Genomic DNA, 23,750 nt, shown 5'->3' with positions numbered 1-23,750 from the left:
TAATCATAATGTCATGTACATGGTCTGATGAGAATTTTTAACTTTTAACTGAATAATTATAAAGATCTGCATACCTGCACATGTGGTGTTTAATTAAAAATCAAGGTTTATTTAAAATTGTGTGTAAATAGTCCTTAATGTTGAGGAGGATGAGAACCTCAGTGATGGACACTTCATTTTTCTGCTATTTTTTCATTATTATTATACATTATACTTTTTTTTTTCTGTAATTTGATAACATCTATTAGAACATTTGTATATAATTTTCTTTTTTTTTGTTGTTTCAATTACAATGGTACATACATTCAGATCTACCTGGATCTATCAGAAATCAGATCTATCTATTTTGTGTATAATTGTGAACACTGAAACTATCTACTAATTTTGGCTGCTGCCATTTCCAGTTTTTTTAACTTCATAAAAATGGTCAGGAATACATTATTTTATGTTGTTCTTGTTGTTGTCTGTATTGCCTCCTAGGCTCCTATTGGCCTGGTCTTTGCTGCAAAGGTTTATGTGATGCTGCTGACGCAGGAGACGGCCAATAATGAGTTGCCATTCTGATGTAACCTGGAAGTACTGAACGTAAACAGTGTATAAGAATGTTTCACACATCCACACAATATTCATATCATTTGATATAGCTCTTCATGCTGAACAATTTTGCCTAAAAAAAAAAAACACTTCTGTCAATCAAAACATTCATTAAATATTCGTGATTAAGTGAAAAAACTGCTTTTGCAAACTATAGGTTTTTCACTCAATCTGAATAAAACCAACCCAGTAAAATTCTCTGGACTCTCTAGATCAATAATTATCAAAAAAAAAGAAAAAGTTGAACTTTACCCTTTGGATAGCTACAGTATAACATGGTTATTTAAAAAAACATTTTTATTTAAATCGCTTGAACCCCGTTAATTGCTGCTTGCAGCTATATTTTTTGTTGTTGTTTTTTTAGCCAGTAACATTTGGTGTCACACATTATGCTTGCCACAACCAATGTCCAGTCCTTCACTGCAAATAAAATATTATGTACACAGTCAGTCAGTGTGTGATCACTATAGGACACCAAAACTGCAAACCAACAAATAATTTCAATAAACATGATATTTGGAATTAAGGTGGTTTTAATAGTATTTCTTTTTAAATAATAGTACTTTTAATTGAGTATTTAATTATTCTTTTTACTGATGCCTCCTGAGTTATGGCTGCATATTATAGTTATTTTATACACTCATTTTGTGGTTTGAGGTAAGAGGGGGAGGAGATACAACTAGGGTAGAGAGTGGGTTTGAGTATTTTGATAGCATATCCTCACTCAATGCTTGACCACAGGCTGTTCCAGATGCACCATGATTCTTTACGCTTTTCTTCTTCTCATTGGTATCTCTTTGGCTGGTAAGATATTATTCATCCCTTTCTTCCTGAATTTGCATTATGCATCTTTTTGCAAGAGCAGAAAATCTGAAAGATCAAATATTTCTAATCTAGAATATAATTTAAATGAAAATCAAATATAATGCAAATTGTAAAAAGTCTGTCTATTCAATACCTCCTTAAGTAGTCTGGTAATGGTGAGTTACTCATGTTTTTGTCACAGGTGGGATGGAGAGTGGTATTGTTGGTGGAAAAGAGGCTAAACCTCATTCCAGACCATACATGGCATCTATTCAGATTAAAAAATACAACAAACATCACATATGTGGAGGGATGCTGATCAGAGAGGATTATGTACTGACAGCGGCCCACTGTTTCAAGTGAGTATGCGTGTGAGGGGTTATGATGCTTTTCAAAAAGCTAAAATCTGAAGACTTTTAGTTTATCTATCTGTAATTTTGTTTTAGCTATTCAAATGCTTCAAGGCTTAAACAGTTTTTAATTTGTTCCCCCAGTCGCAGTGACTACTCTGGTCGGGACCACTTGGAGGTTGTTCTGGGAGCTCACAACGTCAAGAAGGACGAGAAGAGCCAGCAGAGAATCCCAGTGATAAAATACATCCCACATTCTAAGTTTGAACGTAAAAATGAGAATAATAATGACTACAGCTATGATATCATGCTACTAAAGGTATTTTCACCTTCACTTACTGTGACTTTGTTATACTTTGTTTGCTCTCTTTAAATTATTTTTTGTTATTTGTAGCTGAAGAACAAAGCCAAGCTGAATAAATATGTGAAAATGATGCCTCTTCCTAAGAAAAATGGAAAAACACCAGCTAATGTTAAATGCTCCATTGCTGGTTGGGGGTTAATAAACCCAAAAGCAGAAGGGGGATCAAATGTGCTGCGGGAAGTCGCTCTTAAACTGCAGGAGAACTCAGAATGTGAAGAAAAGTGGCAGCACTACTTCAACTCTGAGAGAATGCTCTGTAGTGTTTCAGATGGGAAACATGCTTTTTGTCAGGTATTATTATATTATATTATATTATATTATATTATATTATATTATATTATATTATATTAATGTTTTTCTGTCTCCCTCTTATTTACTAGGGTGATTCAGGAAGTCCTCTTATCTGCAATTCCAAAGCACAAGCAATTGCTTCATATACCTATGATGGTAACTGTGCAAATAAAACATATCCTCAAGTTTATGTAAAAATCTCCTACTTCCTTCCCTGGATTAAAAAGAAGATTGGTTAAAAAAAAAAAAAGAGAGAGAGAGAACATAAATTGGGCTCTTACATTAAAGGTGCAGTTTGTTTGTTCATTTTATACTTTTTTTTTTTTTTTAACTGCATATCCAAGTCTGCTAACTACTTGTTCTTACTACAACTGTCAAAACCTCATGTTTACCAGTTTGAAGTTATTAATAAACAGGTGATAATACTTGATTTCTGATGTGAAGTATTTATTCATTGACCATAAAACCCCTTAAAATAAACTGCAATATACATTAAGCCATTCGTTAGATGACCAGATGTACTGTGGGAGATGACAAGGAGAAGCTTATTTAAGTGGTATAAACAGAACAAACCTTCATTCATAAATAATAGTTAGTTATAATGTATAGATGTTATCTATAAAGGCTCTATATACGTACCATCATATCTGTGGTTGGGCCAACCACATCAAATTGAATACACAAGTCAAAAAGACAGTCAGTTCAACAATGAAAATGTAGCCTGACTGCAGCTTTTGCTTAAAGTACTTTTAATGGGTAGAACAGAACAAAATACATTGCTTTTACTGTTTTTTTTTTTAATAACGCTTCTTTAAGTGTGTGGGGTGTTGTGTGAGATTGTTTCATACTTTTTAAATTAGCCAGTTGTTGCTCTTGTGATTGCACACCTCTCATGAAGTGAGTCATGAGGTTAGGTGTTTGAGCTAGACTTGAGAATACTCATGTTAGGTGTCAGTATGTCTACTACCATCTCTCAGGAAATACATTTTTTTTACATGTTGGTCTGTCTTATCGAAAGTGTATCCTTTCATCCACAACCAACTGCTGATTCCACTAGTTTTAACATTAGTATTTTATATACACTGGTTAAAATCGTACCTGGGCAATGAGCAAGGCTCCAATGCCATTATATTTAAGATGAATATAAGAGATGGTTTACACTGTAGGTTATCACATGAAGTAAAATGTGATGCTTTCTTTCAGATAGTTGACTGATTTACACCATAGGTTAGTAATATCGTGACACAAAATATTTCTACATTTGTTAATAAAAAAATATATCTGACTATAAATGTTTCAGATTATTCTCTCTCCAAAGAGGGTTGGAAAAATGTTAGCTTATGTGAATATGCCACTGGTTGGGGTACTAACCAGGAGAAAGTGCATCAAGGGTGCTGCAGGAAGTCACTCTCAAAGTGTTTTTCACCTCAGAATATAGAATCATGTGGCGACGATACTTGAGTTCAGAATATATGATTTGCAGTGTTGCAAATGAAAATATATAAAGAAGTAGAAAAGAAGAGCCAAACACAGTTCATTTAAATGCATCTTTATTTAATGTTGTCTCAAGTAAAGTGTTATGTACATGCACAGAATTAACAGCTTGCTAATATAGCAAAGTCTTATTTTTAAATCACAAAGATCAACAATAAAAACTGAAATTCTTTGATTACTTTTTTCTTCTTCCAGATAATCCTACAGATTAAGTAGAAATGGTCATTTTTCAACAACAACAACAACAACAACAACAAAAATCCCAGCTGCCATCACACCTTAAATGATACTATAAACAGGGAATCTGTTTAGATTATCTTTTACCAAAAAAATGGGGTCCATGTCACCTCATTAGTAATCATGAGAAGGGAAGAAAATGTCTATTTCCAATTTAGGATTATTTTGTTGAGCAGGATAATTATGGATTTCAAGTTGCTATTGAACCTTGGGTCCGTATTTTTAACATAAAATAAAATACGGAAAACATAGAAAATCTCATATGAATCAATCCACATAAATCTTTCTGTCATGGAAAACTAGATGTTGATGTTAAATAACTGCAAAAAAAAATAAATAAAATCCCTCAAATTAATTGGTCTTTGTAGAGGAACAGATGACAGAAGAATATTCATATGCTTGTTTAGATTACAAACAGGACTAAACCCACCAGCCTAAAGTACATGTGTACACTCAATCACTGTGCAGACTCTTGAAATTAAAGCGCCTCCTGTCTGTGAAACTCTGTATCTAAGGAGAAAAAGAAGAAAAAAATAATCAACAATTTGATATAGAATCTTATAAGTAATTGTCTAAAATTATTACAAAACATTATTGTTACAAATATGCTCTACATTTATGGTTACACAAATATAGTCACAAGCAAACAAAGAAAAGCACACTCACCTGGCTAGAGTCTCTGGTGAAGTATCTCTTCTCTATTACCTAACAGACATACAAGAATAGTTTATTCACAATGTACATAGATGTTAATACACTGCTCAGATATTTACTCACAAAAGGACAGAGAATCATTAGGATCAGAAAGGAAATACAGACTTCCGTTTTATCAGTCTCTACCTTGTCAAAAAATCGGCTCAGTTTAACAGCATTTGAAGATCCAGCCGCAAGATACCGTGGATTTGTACAATCCTGAGAAGAGAAGCAGGAAAAAGTACAGAATTCATAATGGACCAGTTTTTTTCTTTTAGGTAAAAGCATTATAACAGCACTAAAAGTCACACACCAGGTTGATCTCTTCCGCATTGAAGTCTTCAGATAGAAAGGCAGTGCGGGTCAGGACATCATTCCTCTTGTTTTCCGGGATCTGATCAAATTTGGTGCCAATTAGCAGGAGAGGAACTGAGTTCTCTGCAAACTGTTCTCTATCATAATCTCTGCAAGTGCAAAACATCAGAATTAACTTATTTCAACGTATCTAGGAATTTATAGACAATCAAATATTCATTTACTTATATTTACCATAAAATATAAGCAAGACAGAATATCACACAAATGTTGCTTTTCAAATTAAGAGGATCGTATTTCAGCTGAAGAAAAGCTTGATGCAATAAGAATCAGAAGTTAACCTTGACTCACCCATTTGATACAATAATGCCAGTTGGAGAGGAGTCCTTGCTCAGCGCCTCCAGTGACCAGCGGTACAGATTCTGGGAGGATTTCTTGTTGGTCAGATCATGAACTAAAATAATACCTGGAGGAAAAAAGTCAAACATAGTGATTTAGCATTAAAGAAGAATCATTGCAAATGTTCCAGCATTCTTGTTCTTCTTGTACACATGCAAATACAACCTTTAAAGTTTGTGTCTGATACTTAACCATTTACAGAATTGTAAAACACAGCTCTGGTGCTTTTAACACTGCTGGCACTGCCAACAGATCCCCCAACGTCCCAGAGTTCAGTGTAGTACGTCTTCTCTTCTGGAGTGCCTTCTTTGTAGTCATGAACCTGTGCAAAGAGTCAAGACAGGTTTTGCTATGATAATAACACAGTTAATTAATAATAATTACTGATAATTGTCGCTGTACCCTGACGTCCACTGAGCAGCCTACAGTCCATGAAGGATTTCCCAAAACTTGATTCTGGCAAAGTAAATGTACAAGAGAGGACTTCCCTACTCCTGTAAACAGACATGAAATAACACTGATTAGAAAAGGCATATTGAGGCTAACATGATAGATATTCTCTAATAATAATGATTATAATACTAATATTGCAGAAATCCAAGCTAATGTGGCAGGCTAATAGCTCCAGCTTGAGTCGAATATTATAGAACACGCTTACATTTTAAATTTGTATTCACAATAAAGGTTACAGAAATGAACGTCGATAGATATTTAGATAATATTTATTACCAGAATCTCCCAAGACCAACACTTTCACCCTATCCAAAGATGCCATTTCTCTCCGGAAGAACACTGTGTAAACTCTGTCCGTGTATGAGAACAAAATAAAAGTTGCGTGCAGAACGATGGGTTATAGTGATAGTAAAATTAAATTAAATATGAGTATTTAAGTATAGTAAAAATTAAAATAAATAAATGTATTTATTATTTTTAATAGTAGCTCTTCTGTCGATTTTTTGTTATTAGAACTGATTGTGTTAAATTGCATTAATATATTATAAAATATGAGTATTTAAGTAAAGTAAAAATTAAAATAAATAAATGTCTCTATTATTTTAATAGTAGCTCTTCTGTCGATTTTTGTTATTAGAACTAATTGTGTTTAATAGCAATAATGTAATATAATATAATATAATATGAGTATTTAAGTAAAGTAAAAATTAAAATAAATAAATGTCTATTATTTTTAATAGTAGCTCTTCTGTCGATTTTTTGTTATTAGAACTGTGTTTAATAGCAATAATATAATATAAAATATGAGTATTTAAGTAAAGTAAAAATTAAAATAAATAAATGTCTCTATTATTTTAATAGTAGCTCTTCTGTCGATTTTTGTTATTAGAACTGATTTTGTTTAATAGCAATAATATAATATTATAAAATATGAATATTTAAGTAAAGTAAAAATTAAAATAAATAAATGTCTCTATTATTTTTAATAGTAGCTCTTCTGTCGATTTTTTGTTATTAGAACTGATTGTGTTTAATATAATATAATATAATATAATATAATATAATATAATATAATATAATATAATATAATATAATATAATATAATATAATATAATAATTTTAGACTTTTTCTTGACTTTCTAGGCTTTCTTTTGATTGAACTTTTATATAACTTCCTTTTTCACACGAGGCGGGACTTGTGACAGAGGAGGAAGAGGCTTTTTGATAGACATCACAGAAAGCCGGTGTGTTTTATTGGACTTCTGAAAGAAACAAGGACCCATGGCTGTTAGAGGAATGAAGCTGTCGAGTGTGTGTTTTCTGCTTTTATATTTAATAGCGACAGTGCTGGCCGGGTAAGTGAATATCGTGTTATTTTCAGGGTTTAGTGCATTATAAACTCAGTGCTCTGGCTAGTACACATGTTTCACTGTGATTGGTCTACGCCACTGTTCATGCATCATGCTGCTGAAGCTCGACATAAACTACTTTATATTATCTCCGTCATTTATTGTACTCTAATGCATTTATTTAAAACCCGGAATGTTTTTAAATAGGACAGTTTTGAAATGCCGATAATTGCTGTAACAAGGCTGATAGCTTGTCACTGATGTCACTTATATAAATTTTAGAGATATCTGTTATCCCCTGGCTGATTTCCTCATCAAGATGTATATAAGTTAAATAAATAGACATCTAGCTGTATCTGTTCATCGATCATTTGAATGAATGAAAAGATACATGATTCAAAAGTTCTAAAGTCATGTGTATTTTCAGGAGGGATTTCTACAAAATCTTGGGAGTTAGTAGATCTGCATCAATTAAGGATATTAAGAAAGCCTACAGAAAGCTGGCATTGCAGCTTCATCCAGACAGAAACCAAGATGACCCAAATGCCCAAGACAAATTTGCAGACCTTGGAGCTGCTTACGAGGTATGATTGTTTATGTTCAGTCATTTCACGTGTTTTCTTTTCTTTTCTTTTTTACGCTTTATATATTGAATAAATACGATTTTTACTGGATATTATAAATATTCAGACTGATGTATATTAGGGATGACATGAGATAATATGACCAGCATGAGCGTTGTTGTTAGAAACCTACCGATGGAGCGATTTGATTGGTTGGAAGAAATGTGTGGCCGCACCTGATTGGTTGAAACATCTGCTTATTGTTATTCATAAGATTTGTGACGTGGACCGCTCGTGAAGCATGTAATAATGTACAATGTGTACAAAATGGACTTCTTACACAATAAATGATTTACTGTTTAAAGGAAAATAGTCACTTCATTATAAACAATATTGTAAAGGATTTATAATTATACTGTTTTCATATACAAATGAATATTTTAAATATTATATACAATAGTAATAATTATAGATTTAAATAAATATATTTATATTTCAATATATATTTTAAATTATGGATGATTGTGAATATATGATGAGATCGTACATTGTACATCTGTGAGATTTTTTTTTTTTTCTTCAGCAGGATGCTTAAAGGGTTAGTTCACCCAAAAATATAAATTATGTCATTTATTACTCACCCTCATCTTTGGAACACAAATTAAGATATTTTTGTTGAAATCCGATGGCTCAGTGCGGCCTGCATAGGGAGCAATGACATTTCCTCTCTCAAGATCCATAAAGGTACTAAAAACATATTTTAATCGGTTCATGTGAGTACAGTGGTTCAATATTAATATTATAAAGCGACGAGAATATTTTTGGTGTGCCAAAAAAACAAAATAACAAATTATTTAGTGATGGCCGATTTCAAAACACACCTTCAGGAAGCATCGGCGTATAATGAAACAGTGCGTCGAATCAGCTGTTCGGAGCGCCAAAGTCACGTGATTTCAGCCGTTGGCAGTTTGACACGCAATCTGAATCATGATTCGATACACTGATTCATTTGTGCTCCGATGCTTCCTGAAGCAGTGTTTTGAAATTGGCCATCACTTCATAAGTAATTTTTTTTTTTTTTTTTTGGCACACCAAAAATATTCTCGTCGCTTTATAATATTAATATTGAACCACTGTACTCACATGAACTGATTTAAATATGTTTTTAGTACATTAATGGATCTTGAGAGAGGAAATGTCATTGCTGGCTATGGAGGCCTCACTGAGCCATCGGATTTCAACAAAAATATTTTAATTTATGTTCTGAAGATTAACGAAGGTCTTACGGGTGTAAAGCGGCACGAGGGTGAGTAATTAATGACAGAATTTTCATTTTTGGGTGAACTAACCCTTTAAAAGAAAGAGTGCAATTTTAATTTGTCTATAAACAGGTCAGAAATTAGAAATGAATCAAGGGTTTCTTAGGGCAAAAACAACACAGAAAGCAGAAAATATAGTTAGTTATTTTTCAGTTATTTAAAATGTGGTGGCAAAAAATGCCTGTTGTTTATCTGCTATCTAACTATAGTGGCCTGTATGTTCTTATGTTAAACAAAAATAATCTCATGAATCTCAACTTCAGGTGACATTTAATTTCTGACATTGGCTGTAAGTGAGTTCATGATGTTTTTTCCAATGTAAAAAGTATTTTCTTATGGTGCTTTTTGAACGCAGGTGCTCTCAGATGAGGAGAAAAGGAAACAGTATGATGCATATGGAGAGGAGGGGTTAAAGGAAGGCCATCAAAGTTCACATGGTGATATATTCTCCAGGTAAACAAGCCTATAATATTAAGATGGCACCCACCTAATTAACAGTTTCTTTAACAGTTAATTGCTGATATGTTAATCTAGTGCATAAATGTTAATCTAGTCAGAAGCATGTCTGTTTGAAACAAAAATGTTGCACTTTTTCACTGCACTTTCAATCTACACTATGTGACTGTGTTGATATTCAAATATGTTTTTTTTTTTGTTTTTTTTGGCAAGTTTCTTTGGAGACTTTGGGTTTATGTTCGGAGGAAATAGACAGCCAGCCGGCCGGGATATTCCAAGGGGTAATGACATAGTACTGGACCTCGAAGTAACCCTAGAAGAGGTGTATTCAGGGAATTTTGTAGAGGTGAGCTTCTTTTTGTTCTTGATCCCTCTCCATTTCCTTCCTGATGTACTGAAGTATTCAGACCCTCGGTGTTCTTTCATAGGCTTTTGTTTGGCAGTGTACATAGTCACATGGTAATGGACAGTAATCTCCTTTCCTTTTTCCTGTCCTTCTGTTTCCTCTCTTCTTCAACACGTAGGTGGTACGAAACAAACCTGTTGCAAAAGAAGCGCCAGGCAAAAGAAAATGCAACTGCCGGCAAGAAATGAGAACCACACAGCTAGGACCAGGTCGCTTCCAGATGACACAGGAAGTAGTCTGTGATGAATGCCCCAATATCAAGTAAGTTTGCCCAATAATCACTCTCACGTTGACTCACCAAGACATGTCATGATTTTCTATTAAACCTTGTATCATTGTTTCCAGGCTTGTAAATGAGGAGAGAACACTAGAGGTGGAGATCGAGCAGGGTGTGAGAGATGAGATGGAATACCCTTTCATTGGGGAAGGTATAGGGAGTAATTCTACAGATACCTCAGTACAGTAACACTTATGTTGCAGTATCTAGCTAATTGATAAAAAAAATGTGTATGTTATGTATCTGTTGTTTGACTGACTACAGGTGAACCTCACATTGATGGTGAGCCTGGAGATCTGCGTTTCCGCATCAAAGTTTTGAAGTAAGAGTATAAAATAATATAATACTATTGCAAAAAGAATGGTTAATTGAACTCTTAAAGGGATAGTTCCCCCAAAAATGAAATTTCTATCACTAATTACTCACCCTCAAGTCATTCCAAGACCTTTGTTCATCTTCATAAGACAAATGAAGATATTTTTGATGATATCCGATAGGTATATGAATCGCCCATAGACAGCAATATAATCAACACTTTCAAGGTCCAGAAAGGTACTAAAGACATCGTTAAAAAAGTCGACATGACTGCAGCGGTTCAACCTTAATTTTACGAAGTGACGAGAATGTGCACAAAAAACCCCCAAAAATAATGACTTTATTCAACAATCTCTTCTCTTCCCCCATCTCTTCCACTTCCATGTTTACATCCGAATGCCGGCTCAGTATTGGCCAAAGCTGCACACGTGAGCAGCACGACGCATGCGTGTGATGCTGACGTAGGAGCCGGCCAATAATGAGTCGCTGTTCTGGCATAGAACTCGGAAGTGCTGGACGTAAACAATGTATGAGAATGACACAGAAGAGAACACTATTATAACAATGTCTTTACTACCTTTCTGGACCTTGAAAGTGACGGTTAAATCATTGTCTATGGACGAGTCATATACCTCGCGGATTTCATCAAAAATATCTTAATTTGTGTTCCGAAGATGAACGAAGATCTTACAGGTGTGGAATGACATGAGGGTGAGTAATTAAAGACAGAAGTTTCATTTTTGGGTGAACTAACCCTTTAATGTGTTTAATATACTTTCAATGAATGAACCTGTTTCAAAGAGTGAGACTTAGAACTGACTGTGTTTCATTTCATCACATGTAAATTTGTACTTGTCCAGGCATCCTGTGTTTGAGCGCAGAGGTGATGACCTTTACACAAACGTCACCATCTCTCTGGTAGAGGCTTTGGTCGGTTTTGAGATGTACATCGTTCATCTAGATGGCCACAAGGCATGTTTAACTTCCCAGATTTTACTTTCAACAGATTGACTTTTTTTCCTGTTTTCCTTTGATTCAAGGTTATGTTGGAATGTAAAATTTATAAATGTAAACTTTGGCCTGTATAAGACTCTTCACAAACTCACAGAGACTCATCTTTTGGTCTTGTAGGTGCACATTGAGAGAGATAAAATCACTAAGCCAGGAGCTCGTATTTGGAAGAAGGGTGAAGGCCTACCAAATTTTGACAACAACAATATCCGTGGATCGCTCATAGTCACCTTTGATGTAGATTTCCCCAAAGAGCAGCTTGATGACCAGCAGAAAGATGGTAAGAGAACATCTAGAGAATATAAACAATAGGATTTATTTGAGTAGAGAGAGTGTCTCTCTGCTGTGTGACTACTGTGGTGTTTCTGTATGTTTTTGTAAATTTGTGAGTTAATAAATTCAACATTTTTCTTTTTCTCAGGTATAAGACAACTTCTGAAACAGGCTCCATCTCAGAAGGTTTATAACGGACTGCAGGGATACTGACAAATCAGCCAAGAAAATCAGAACTGATTTCCCTGTCCCTGTCTGCCCTTCACACACATACACATTTAAATGCACACTGAGGAACAAGGAATGGGGTGTATTTATTTTTTTCTGATTGTTCTCAGGAAGGGTTGACGTTAATGCTTTTATTATTTTTATTTTTTTCTTTAGTTTTTAAAAGCCTTTTTTTTTTCTCATGGAAAGTATTTTTTTTATTTGAGTCAACATGTTTTTTTTCCCCCCACCAAATTATTAGTTTTTCCTTATATGGTCCCCGGTTCCATATTTGGAGTAAGTAGTTTGAGAAATTTGTCATCAGTTTAAGTGTTTGGACACTAACTTTCTGCTATGACCAGTCAACCACCATCTACTCATGGATCAGCATAATGTTTAGTGCCAGATGACCTGAGACCTACAACAAAAACAGATAGAGGACTGAAACTTCAAACCAGAGGACAATTTAAACACCTGCCTCAGCACTGTATGTCTTCAAGACCTTTTTTTTCTTCAGGTGTTTTAAGAAAGAAACAGTTATATGAATGTAAGTTCATTGAACTTTCTCAACTTAGACTCTTCAGTCTTTGGTCTGCTTGTTTTAAACAACAGATTTATTATGGTTCATGCAGTTGGTGTTGTTTTTGTGTTCATCAAGCTACAAAACCCTTTTTTTTTTGTGCGTGTGCGTGTGTGTGTGTGTGTGTGTGTGTGTGTAGTTTTTGACTGCCTGGTTCAGATTTGCTATCTGGTTACAGGTCTGTTTTCTCTGAGGCATTTACTTTGGGATTTGAAGTTCAAACAGAAGACCTCTTCAACTGTACAGTTCAGTTCTTTCCTGTGAATTTTTTATGACATTCTCACTTTCTTGTTTCTTTCACAACCCCTCCTGATCAGCCCACTGGGTCTCTTCCTAGTTAGTCACTTTCCTTTGCAGTTTTGTGGATTGCACCAGACAAAACAGAACATCTTAGGATAACTTGTGCACAAGTGAAGGAAATATAATTTGTCATTTTCAAATGAAAATTAAAGATTTCTAATTATGGTTAAAACATTTTTTTTAAGTTATTAAAAAAATAACTTGATATGAAAACAGTATTTGTTTATTTTGGAAGATTTCTGATTTATGGCTTCAGATTTTACCTTGCTTAACCTTAAGGGATTTAGTCTGTTAGGTAGGCAGTAACTGACCTGACCAGTAGAGGGCAGCAAATGATAATCTCCAGGATTAGTACTTTATTGGCCAGTTTCACAGACAAGGCTTGAGCCTAGTTCTAGAATAAAATGCATGTTTGAACTGTCTGAACTGAAAGCAACTTGTACAGAGCCATTATTTTGTCTCAAGATGCACACCACTAATGTGTTAGTTTTTATAAACGTGCCTTAGGAAAAAAAAAACAAGGCCTAATCCTGGCTTAATCTATGTCTTGTCTGTGAAACTGGGCCTATATAAACTATTATACATATTATGTTATATATGCATTATAATTTATATATGTCATACATACAGCTCTGGAAAATTTTAAGAGACCACTGCAAAATTTGCAGTTTCTCTGAATTTTCTATTTCTATGGATGTGTTTGAGTAAAATGGACTTTTTTTATTCTATAAACTACTGACAACATTTCTTCCAAATTTAAAATATTGTCATTTATAGCATTTATTTGCAAAAAAAAAAAAAAAAAAAAAATCATACCTCGAATAATGCAAAGAAAACATGTTTATATTAATTTTTAAACAAAACGATACTAATGCTTTAATTTCGGAAGAGTTCAAAAATCAATATTTGGTGGAATAACCCTGATTTTCAATCACAGTGTTCCTGGCTCACCACTCATGTCTCAAAAATTTAAGCAGCTCAGCTTTGTTTGATGGCTTGTGATCTTCCATTTTCCTCTAGATCAAAATCAAGAGTTTTCAGTGGGGTTCAGGTCTGGAGATTGTGATGGCCATGACAGGGTCTTGATCTGGTGGTCCTCCATCCACAGCTTGATTGGCCTGGCTGTGTGGCATGGAGCACTGTCCTGTGGGAAAAACAATCCTTTGGGTTGGGGAACATTGTCAGAGCAGAAGGAAGCAAGTTTTCTTCCAGGATAACCTTGTGTGTGGCTTGAGTCATGCGTCCATCACAAACTCTTGTGATCAAGAGGAAGACGGAAGGTCACAAGCCATAAAAGAGAAAAGAAAAAAAGCTGAGCTGCTTGAATTTTTGTGCCAGGAGTTGCATAGTCACCCAACAGCAATGTAACGGACTGGTAGAGAAGCATGCCAAGACGCATGAAAGCTGTGATTGAAAAATGTTGGCTTATGCACCAAATATTGATTTCTGAACTCTTTCAAAGTTAAGACCATATCGTGTTGTTTAAAGATGAATATAAATGTGTTTTCTTTGCATTATTAGAGGCCTGAAAACATGGCTTTTTGTTTGTTTGTTGTATTTTGACCAGGTTGTCATTTTCTGCAACTGAATGCTCTAAATTAAAATTATGAAATGCTGTCAGTAGTTTATAATAAAACATTTTTTTGTATTCAAACACATGTATATATAGTAATCGAGAAAAACTGCTAATTTTGCACTATTTTTTTTCCCCAGAGCTATCGCTATCTGTACATATTTTATAGTTATATATATATATATATATATATATATATATATATATATATATATATATATATATATATATATATATATATATATAGGCAGGCTTACTGTGGCAGATTTAGACATGGACTACATCTTGACGGCGGCGGCACAGGGTGGCCGAGCAAAAAAAAAACAATAACAAACAAACAAAAACCGCGAGGCCGGGTTTTTACCACTCACGTCAAATGACACCGCACTCGGGAGTGTACGTCCTGAGAATTAGGCTACTCAGAAGTGAGGAGTAGGGGTTGGTTTACGTCACCTCAGGGCCTCTATGCTCAGGGCTTCCAGTGGGGAGAGCTGGAGTGGGAGCAGAAGAAGTTCTAAATCAACACAAATTAAAATTATGGATAAGACAAGTTTTAAGCCATCAGGAGCCTAAATTATGAAACTGGAGAGGGAATCGTGCAAATAAAGGTATGTATACAGCTATCACTCATGGCGTTATGAGTAATATTATGCGTATAATAACATAGGCTAATATCACTTGTGTTTATATGTTGCTTATATGCTGTTACACATAGAGCAACAACATTCACTTTTCTGTCCAACTAGCTTACACAAGACAAAAAAAAACTGTACTGTACTAAAACTTTACTGTACAATAAGAAAAGTATTTTTACATTTTTTTTTATTTGTCTCAATTTGTAATTGAATATATACAATTAATTTAAATGAAATGGCAACATTTTTTGAAAAAGTGCCATGGTTTGGTGGAAGATTGCTGCCATCTACTGGAAAACAAACACTTTTAAAATTAAAATAACATGAACAGCCATTAGATGGCAGCAGAGGATTATTCAATGGCTCATATACCATTCCCAAGTTTGTTTAGACAAAGTCATCATTATCACATCAATTTAACATTTTTTTTTTTTTTTTTTTTGTACTGAAGTATAATCGTTTGGCAATTATGTCACAACATTACAGTCAAACCTGAACATGGAATTATGCATGTTATATGTGTGTGTGTGTTTTCATTTGTTCCCCATTGTGGATGTGTGAAGATTTGTCTGATTTTAAACCAAATCAAGTGCAAAAAGTAAGGCAAACCTGCATTTGTTTCTCAGAATACCAACATATTTAGAAAGGTTATTAATGCCCACATTATAGGATGCATTAATTACAGCTCATTACAGATCAAAGGCCTTTGCTGTCTTTAATCATGCAGTGGAATCCCACCCAGCTTCATAAGACCTACTGTGCTTGTGAATGCCTTGTGTGCACGTGACCTTTTGGTAAGGAATAAGCTTCCATACTGAACACTCCATGTGGAGATTGGTGTGTCTGTCATGTTTGCTGTTAATACAGTGTGTGTGGTGTCATTCAGAGTTGAATGTGTGTCTGTAGCTTGTCTGACATTGGGTTCACCCATTACCGTAGTGGTTATGACCTCTGACTGCGCTGCAGGTGGTTTTACTTACACTACGTTGGAGGCCGCTGAGCTGAAGTGGAGGTACCGTTGCGCTGAGTCAGGCCTGAGCCTCACTGCGTGTCCAGGGTGAGAGGACGGGTGGTCGCCTATCTTGGGGAGGTCGTCTGTCAGGGTGTGGCCTGGAACTATTAGAGGCATCTGTTTGTGTGACTGTTTTACAGTGTGGTTTTACATGTTGTGAATTCCCCTCTGTGTATCTCTGTGCCTGTGTGAGAACACTGTACACATGTTTGTTAGATGGAGTGACAAGGATGAAGAGAATCTGTTTGAATGTAAAGGACAGTCAAACCAAATGTGTATATGAGTGTTACGAGCGTTTGTAATTAAAGGGATGAAATAAGGCGTTTCCTTGAGGGTCTTGTAAGCAGGATAAAAAGTAGTATATGCGTGGAGTATATGGGGGGTCTTTCTCAAACATCTCCTTAGCATCTGCTAAGGAGAGTCATTCCCTCATCCCACAACTCCAAGCCACAGACTTCTCCATTTACCCTGCTATTTACCCTGCTTTGGGTTTCCTTCAATCATTCTCAACTAAAACGTATTCCCCTATTCCTCAGTTTCCCCTCCCATATGGCCTCCAGAATAGATTTTGAACGCCCCTTTTGGTCAACGGCTCTTGCTGTATGTACAGTATGTATGTTTTACACTCCCACAATGAAATTAATACCGTAGGAGGGGGAGTTTCTACTGGTAGTCCACCACATGTCCTCAGAGATTCTGAATTTGGGTTGACATAACTCAGTCTTACTGATTTGCTGTTCACTTTCTTGTCATGTAACTGTGGTCTTCTGCAAGTAGCCTGTATCTTTATGCATAAGTGCAGCAATAGATAATAATATAATCTTGTTTATCCCCTTTATTGTGCCCTATACCTACAAACAAATTGTAGTTTACTTGGCAGCTCTATAAAAGTTGAGTTCATCCCAAAAAAACACAATTTTGTCATAATTTACTCACCCTCACGTCTCTCCAAACTCGTATGACTGAGCTACTTCTTCCACACTAAACAAAAAAAGTAAAAAATCGGTTGCTCAATGATGGCATTCAAGCTTTAAAAAGAACACAAAAGCTCTATAAACGTATAAAAGTTGCCCATATGTATGGTGTGCTTTCTTATAAATATATATATATATTTTTTTTTTTTTGTGAGAAACAGACTGAAATATTCAGTATATAAATATCACAAATCTTGATATTCGCCTATCTCACCTCAGTGCGATTATGAGAGGAGTAGTGATGTCTGGTTCCTGAACAAACAAACAAATATTTTGAGTGAATGAATTATAGATGATTCATACTGATCCAATTCACAATGATCACAACCATTAACAGCCCATTGGAGAGCAAGATTATCGGTGTATAACGACACAAAGCTATCGTGTGAAACTGGAATATGTACAGTATTTTTTTGAAGTTGGAAAGTCTCAGTCTTCGTACTTGCATCGCAGAGATCATCAAAGACTAGAAATTCTCCTGCTGTGTTGCACAGAATATGCAGTCATACTGATTTGTAGATGCTTTAATAAGTAATTGGTTATCGAATTTTCATGTTATCTTTGGTTTATCTATAGGCCTACTAATATTTTCCCAATAGACACATAAGCACAACAGTTTCCTCATGAGGGCAGTGTTCTCTTTACAGTGGTATTGCAGAACCGTCTGAGACAAATTCGGGATGTATGCCACTGAGTGAGATGATGAACACTTTTGGGAACACATTTGAACAGATCTTGGAGGTTCAAAACAATCCTGTCAGCCTGTAGATTTTAATGGCACAATTGCAGTCTTCCTGGCGGTGCTGGGTCAAAGCCACCTAGCACTTCCTCTTTGCCTCACTTTTGCAGTATGTTTTGTTAATGATTTAATGGTTTTAATTGGTTAATTTTCTCTAATTTTGCTCATTTTGAGTCTTTACCAGGTTAAGAATGTTTTTAGTTTAAATGGGCTAACCTTTAATATGCAGTTTAGATGTTTAGCTACTAAATAAAAATAGGTTTTATTTAATCTATGATTTTTGTTGTTGTTGTTGTTGAATAAAACCCATTTAACTTTACAGGATGAATATATGTTTAGTTCTAATATTATAATAATGATAATAATCATCTATTATTATTATTATTATTATTAGATTTTAATGGCACTAAGAGAGGCTTCCTGGTAGTGCTGTGTCAAAGCCACCTAGCACTCCCACTTACCCTCACTTTTCTCATTTTAATCTGAACTATAAGGATGATATATATAGACTATATATATATATTGCACATATCATGGTAATATAATTACATTTTATGTAGCCTCTTTTTTGTAGTACCTTGTATTACCATTAACTGTAAGTACAATGCATCATTCAGTACTATAGTATATTTTAACCTTTTTACCATCTGATACATTACTGTACCATAGTACTGCCACAGTATGTTTTTTTGCAAGGGTTCAGCTATGAGAATAACACTCTGTGTCATCATGATTAATTGCATCAGCAATCAGTGCTCCACCAACATATAGAAAGTATAAAACAGTGTATCCAAAATAGCCGTACTTGATGGACAAATCCAGCTATTTTGTGGCTAGAAGACTGAAGTGAACAAAAGGCAGCGCTTGTTTAGAATAATACATGTCAGTCCTCTTCAGCCCACTGCTGCTTTGAAGGCGGCTGTGGACGGCCAGCACCATCCCACGGCGCAGGGAGCCTGTGTACGCTGTACTACTATATAAAAGACTGTCGATTCAAAGGCAAAAAGCCTCAACTATTTAACAGCGAGTTGTGGGCTCTAATTATGGGAAACGCAGGCAGGAAAAAGTGGCTTGGGGTTTTTCAGTCCGTCTGTTTGTGAGGACGAGATGCTGTTTTTTAAAATATTTTCAGGGCTAAACATAGATGACTGTCATTATGGACAGTCTCCTAAGAATGTCTCAGATATACTGCATCCCTATTTCACAGGCTAATGCATCGCTGTGGGGGCTGAAACTGGACTTTGGCATCCACATCCTCAGGAAGAGGTGGTAGAGTCATGTGAACCAGAGACAAAACAGCGCTCAGACCACCGGTTTTGATTAAAAGGCCTGCATTTGACGCAAGGTTAAGTAGAGCATTTATTCCTTACAGGCTACTGTACAGAAATGTACATGGTCACATTGTACTAATATCCCATAATGGTTTGCGTTCAAATGGAACTGAGAGAGGCACTCTGTCCTATTTTGCCCCCTTCAGCTTTTATCACTAGTGACATGGTTTTGAAGTAACATGTAAATACCATGATACTTGAATATGGTAATCATTCAGTACCATTGGTAACACTATTTGATACTGTCAGTGTACCATGGTACACCACAGTATTTTTTGTTAGGTTGTTAGGTTGCCCTTGCACGAGTTGTTGGTGGAATTACCCGCTATCTAAGTTCAAAAACACCCACAAGTTCAGCAGGATTTTTAAAAATGAGACCAAATGTATGTATGTGAAAGTACAGCAAGTGTGCATTAGAGATGTTTGAGGACTGAAAGCAGTCTTTGTGTGGGTGTGGAGCCCATCCTACGCCCTCCCCGCAGCCGCGGTGCCCGGGCCCTGTGGTGGCGGATCACAGTTAATAACTGTGCGGTTGGCTGTCAAGAGCACTTAGCCTGATGCTGGGCAGGCAGGACCTATGAACAGAGCTTCCTCTGGCCGATTGAGACTGAGGGTGTGTGCGTGTGTGTGTGTGTGTGTGTGTGTGTGTGTGTGTGTGTGTGTGTGTGTGTGTGAATGCGTGCCCATGTGCTCCAGTATCATGTCCTTAAACCTGAGTAGAAAAAAAACTTGCATGGGAAGGTGTTGTGATGGTTCACCTTTATTTGACTTATATCTTTTTGAGATTAGGATGCTTTAATGGGCTTTTTAATGAGTCTTACTAAACTGTATGCCACCATTTTGCATTTTCTGCAGCAGGCTACATTGTCAGGTAACACTATTATACCACGGTCTGGATTAATGATTTGGCTCAGTGAATACACTATGAATAGATGATTCAAATCAATGCCCCACACTGTAAAATAAATAAAATTAAAAAATTAAAAAAAATTGAAATAAATTACAATTTAAAATAAAATAAAAATTTAAAATAAAATATAAATTTAAAATAAAATAAAATAAAAAATTAAAATAAAATGCAATTTAAAATAAAATAAATGTAAAATAAAATATACATTTAAAATAAAATAAAATAAAAAATTTAAATTAAATTTAAAATTAAAATAAAATAAAAAAGTGTTTGTGATTTTATTGTAAAAATGCTATAGTAAAAGCTTGGTTTCTGTAAGTTACCTTACCATATACAGTGAAACATTATTAATGGTTTAACACACTATTTTATTATAAAATACTAAGTTAAAAAAAAAAAACTGGCAAGATGCATTACATATAATCTCATTTAAAATAGTTTTGTTTTTTAATTTTTGTTATCAGTTATGTACATTTATGTTTAAATTATTTAGTGTTATAAGGTCACGCCATGTCGTAATTACCGCAGTCTCAAGATGACAACACATGATGTTCTATTCGGAACCGTTCACATCCTCGGAATGGGAATTATGTGTTTCTATGACAACACTATCAATGCCTAAATTAATCTGCAGTGGTCAGGTGGTTCAAGAAGGAGCTTTCAGAAAATTTCCCATTTTACAAACTGTAATTACGAGCTTCACTGTGACGAGAATGCTTTTTACAAGTTAAAATCTACTAGTAATTACAGCATGGCGTGAATGCACCTATTGTTACCTATTTCTGGCAATTAATTTCTTAGCTGCCACTTTTTTTAGCTATGAATTTAACTGGGTATTTTATACAGTGCAATTAAGCCTACTTATATTTTAGTTTTAACTTTAGTAATCAGAAAAAGTAGACTGCTGCAGAAAATGCTAAATGCTTTTCTTTTGCTTTTCTCTGCAGTGCGAATTGATACTTTGGCTGACATTTACAAGGACCTCTCGATGAGGAAAACCTGAGTTGAATGGCTTTTATTTTGTAGTCAAACAAAGCAAGCTATACACTGTCTGTTTGGGATTCAAAGTCCAGCTCATCCTCAAGCGTATAGATTAGATAAAGGCTCTTGAAGACAGGGATCCCGGCCTTCAGCTGTTTGCTCGGTCCCATTCCTAATACCATCTGATTCTGATACAGATAACAAGGTGACTGCTTTCTATTGAAAAAAGCTAGACATTATCTGTACAATTGTTGAGTTTTGGGAAGCACTTTGTCAGACACAACAATAACACAGTATATGTTGCTTTTGACTTGTAAATTACCAGAGTGAAAATGCTGTTTTAATGTGTGACTGAGCAAGTGTTCAGAGTTCTCCATAGAGGACCAGCATTTCATGGGTCTAAGAAAAGTGTAATATTTTTGTTTCATCGATCATAGCTCATTGATCCCTTCCACACCTTTCCTCAGCCCCTTTTCCCAGATGGCGGCATTGGTTAAGGCTGCACAGGCTGTCAGTCAGCGTGCTCCAGGGCTCCTGTATCAGACTCCCTTGGGTGGAGGCTGGAAAAAGTTCCCTGCAGTCAGGCCAACAAATTAGATCCCAATCAGTTAGAAAGCCCCGAACACTGCTTCTAGCCAGACCCCCAAGCCTGCAAACACAAGCCACCTTGCAGCTCTGATTCCACCTAGAGCTGCACAAAGCAGAGACAGCTTTGGCCTTGTCCCTGACAAGACCCCTGAGCTCACCACCATTCCCTTCTCCTCTCCCCACACGCTCTTCCTGAGAGAAACCAGGTGCTACAGAGGCTGAAATAGTGTTGGCTGTTCTTCTCCTTTCACCCCTGGAACTGGTACGCCATTTCCCACTATACTTGGATCATTCGCACTATCACCTTTCCACTTGCTTTTTCAATTTCTTGCTTTCCAGTTCAAGTCACATCAGAGATGTCAAAATTGCACTGTGCAAATTATAATGTGGAAAATGTCCAGCTCGGTTTATCGAATAGGCAATTTTTCACGACAACTCCAGGTAATGAGGACATGATTATTTGTCTGTTGTGTAGCCAGCTTAAAAAATGGCATATGGATATATTTTGCAACTAGAAGTCAAATGCAATGGTAATACATTTTATATTTGTCCAAACTAGCTCTGGATTGTTTTCTGCTAATTTAAATGCTTTTTTCAGAACATAATGACTCGAGTTGTTGTGTAAGTTATCTATGAACTGTATGTGGCCACATTGAGTGTAACTAACAAACACTGTCACCATAAATTATTCTGACAGGTTTCACAGGCACAATCTGAACAATATAGTGCAGTCAATTATAAATTTGGCAGTTATTTGAACCAAAAATTTGTGTAACCAGATTTTTCAAACTATATGCCATATTGGTAATTGATAACATTTCAGTTAGAAAGGACAAATCTATCACAAGATGTGTGAGAGTTATCAAATGAAGAAGGTAAATGTCAGATGGTTAGCAAAAAGCTTGTAGTTGCATGACACAGGCCAAAAACTGGAGCCAGGTTCATGCTCATTACTGTTCCTAATTGCCACTCCAAGATTATATTTGTCATTTGCTGGAATATAACCAATCTTTTGACACTTCCAAAGCTTAATTCTGCATGTCTTGCACAAGAAACCATTTCATTTTGCTTTAACAATGTCTTACTTGTGTTACAAAGTGTACAATCCAAACTATTATTCAGTGCCATCACTCATTTAATTCATTTTATTAGATATATCGTGCTGAACCGAAATCAAGCTGTTTGCATAACCATTAATGTACTTGCTGTTGGACCCCACCCTTCATCTGAGAGTCTTTATCCTCTAAATAGCTTGAAGGCTATTAAGTTAATTAATGGCACATGGAGAATGAGGATCACCCAGAATCTCAGTCTCATGCAGTTTTTATCCCATTGTCTTGTTTCTTTGCTATTCCTCCTTTCGTCAGTTTCTCACTGCCGACCAGGCCAGTACCCCAAATCCCCCTGTTCCCAAACCAAGCAAATCCAATGGTCATGTATTACTCATTCAGAGATTCCATTACTTTTAAATATGGCTGTGGCCCCTCCTTCGCTCTTCTTGCTGCTCAATCCTGCCAACATCTTTTGCTCTAATGAACTGTGGGTATGCTGTCATTGTCCAAGAGCTAAAAAAAAAAAGTGTTGGGAGCGAAACGAACATGGGGACGAGCCAATACATAGCAAGAGGGCACTTCACGGGAAGGAAGATTATCTCACGTGGTCACTGAGATGGAGTACCGAAGAAGAGGAAAGTGTCAAGAATGTGAAAGGCTAGGCAGGGAAAGGGGGGGGGTCTAACATCGGGGGGAGGGCGCTAAAGTGATCTGGTTTGCGCTCTGATGAATATATCTGTATGTGATTATTTTGACAGCAGTTATAAACCCATAAGGCCTGGCCCCAGTTCCTGCTCTTGTTGATTTAAACCACTGAGCCCCATAAATAATGGCTGATTAAGTGGCTGCGCCAGCTCTCTTAGCCCAATTTACCGCTGCTTGGGTCTGAGCTCTGTGGCCCTAAA

The 23,750-nt window shown here is 35.7% G+C and overlaps 3 protein-coding genes across 3 annotated transcripts; 2 read left to right on the top strand and 1 right to left on the bottom strand.

Moving 5' to 3' along the window:
* The first annotated feature begins 494 nt into the window (after nucleotides 1-494).
* Nucleotides 495-3,094, top strand: LOC125270379 (granzyme B-like). The gene is made up of 5 exons (XM_048193895.1): nucleotides 495-1,398; nucleotides 1,601-1,757; nucleotides 1,893-2,067; nucleotides 2,143-2,403; nucleotides 2,493-3,094. The coding sequence occupies exons 1-5, from the start codon at nucleotides 1,353-1,355 to the stop codon at nucleotides 2,640-2,642; spliced, it is 789 nt and encodes a 262-aa protein (XP_048049852.1). The 5' UTR covers nucleotides 495-1,352; the 3' UTR covers nucleotides 2,643-3,094.
* An 842-nt stretch (nucleotides 3,095-3,936) lies between these two features.
* Nucleotides 3,937-6,394, bottom strand: rabl3 (RAB, member of RAS oncogene family-like 3). Its single transcript, XM_048193896.1, has 8 exons — nucleotides 6,271-6,394; nucleotides 5,944-6,035; nucleotides 5,734-5,863; nucleotides 5,494-5,608; nucleotides 5,141-5,291; nucleotides 4,975-5,046; nucleotides 4,801-4,839; nucleotides 3,937-4,644 (listed from the first exon to the last, which is right to left on the bottom strand). The coding sequence occupies exons 1-8, from the start codon at nucleotides 6,314-6,316 to the stop codon at nucleotides 4,588-4,590; spliced, it is 702 nt and encodes a 233-aa protein (XP_048049853.1). The 5' UTR covers nucleotides 6,317-6,394; the 3' UTR covers nucleotides 3,937-4,587.
* A 780-nt stretch (nucleotides 6,395-7,174) lies between these two features.
* dnajb11 (DnaJ heat shock protein family (Hsp40) member B11) lies at nucleotides 7,175-13,263 on the top strand. The gene is made up of 10 exons (XM_048193894.1): nucleotides 7,175-7,349; nucleotides 7,771-7,927; nucleotides 9,581-9,678; nucleotides 9,895-10,027; nucleotides 10,206-10,348; nucleotides 10,433-10,515; nucleotides 10,629-10,686; nucleotides 11,540-11,651; nucleotides 11,811-11,970; nucleotides 12,112-13,263. Exons 1-10 carry the CDS (start codon nucleotides 7,276-7,278, stop codon nucleotides 12,174-12,176), a joined length of 1,083 nt encoding a protein of 360 aa, XP_048049851.1. The 5' UTR covers nucleotides 7,175-7,275; the 3' UTR covers nucleotides 12,177-13,263.
* Nucleotides 13,264-23,750: the final 10,487 nt, after the last annotated feature.

This window comes from Megalobrama amblycephala, linkage group LG6 (assembly GCF_018812025.1).
Source record: "Megalobrama amblycephala isolate DHTTF-2021 linkage group LG6, ASM1881202v1, whole genome shotgun sequence".
NCBI classification, from domain to species: domain Eukaryota; kingdom Metazoa; phylum Chordata; class Actinopteri; order Cypriniformes; family Xenocyprididae; genus Megalobrama; species Megalobrama amblycephala.
This window is presented reverse-complemented; position numbering and strand designations above follow the sequence as displayed.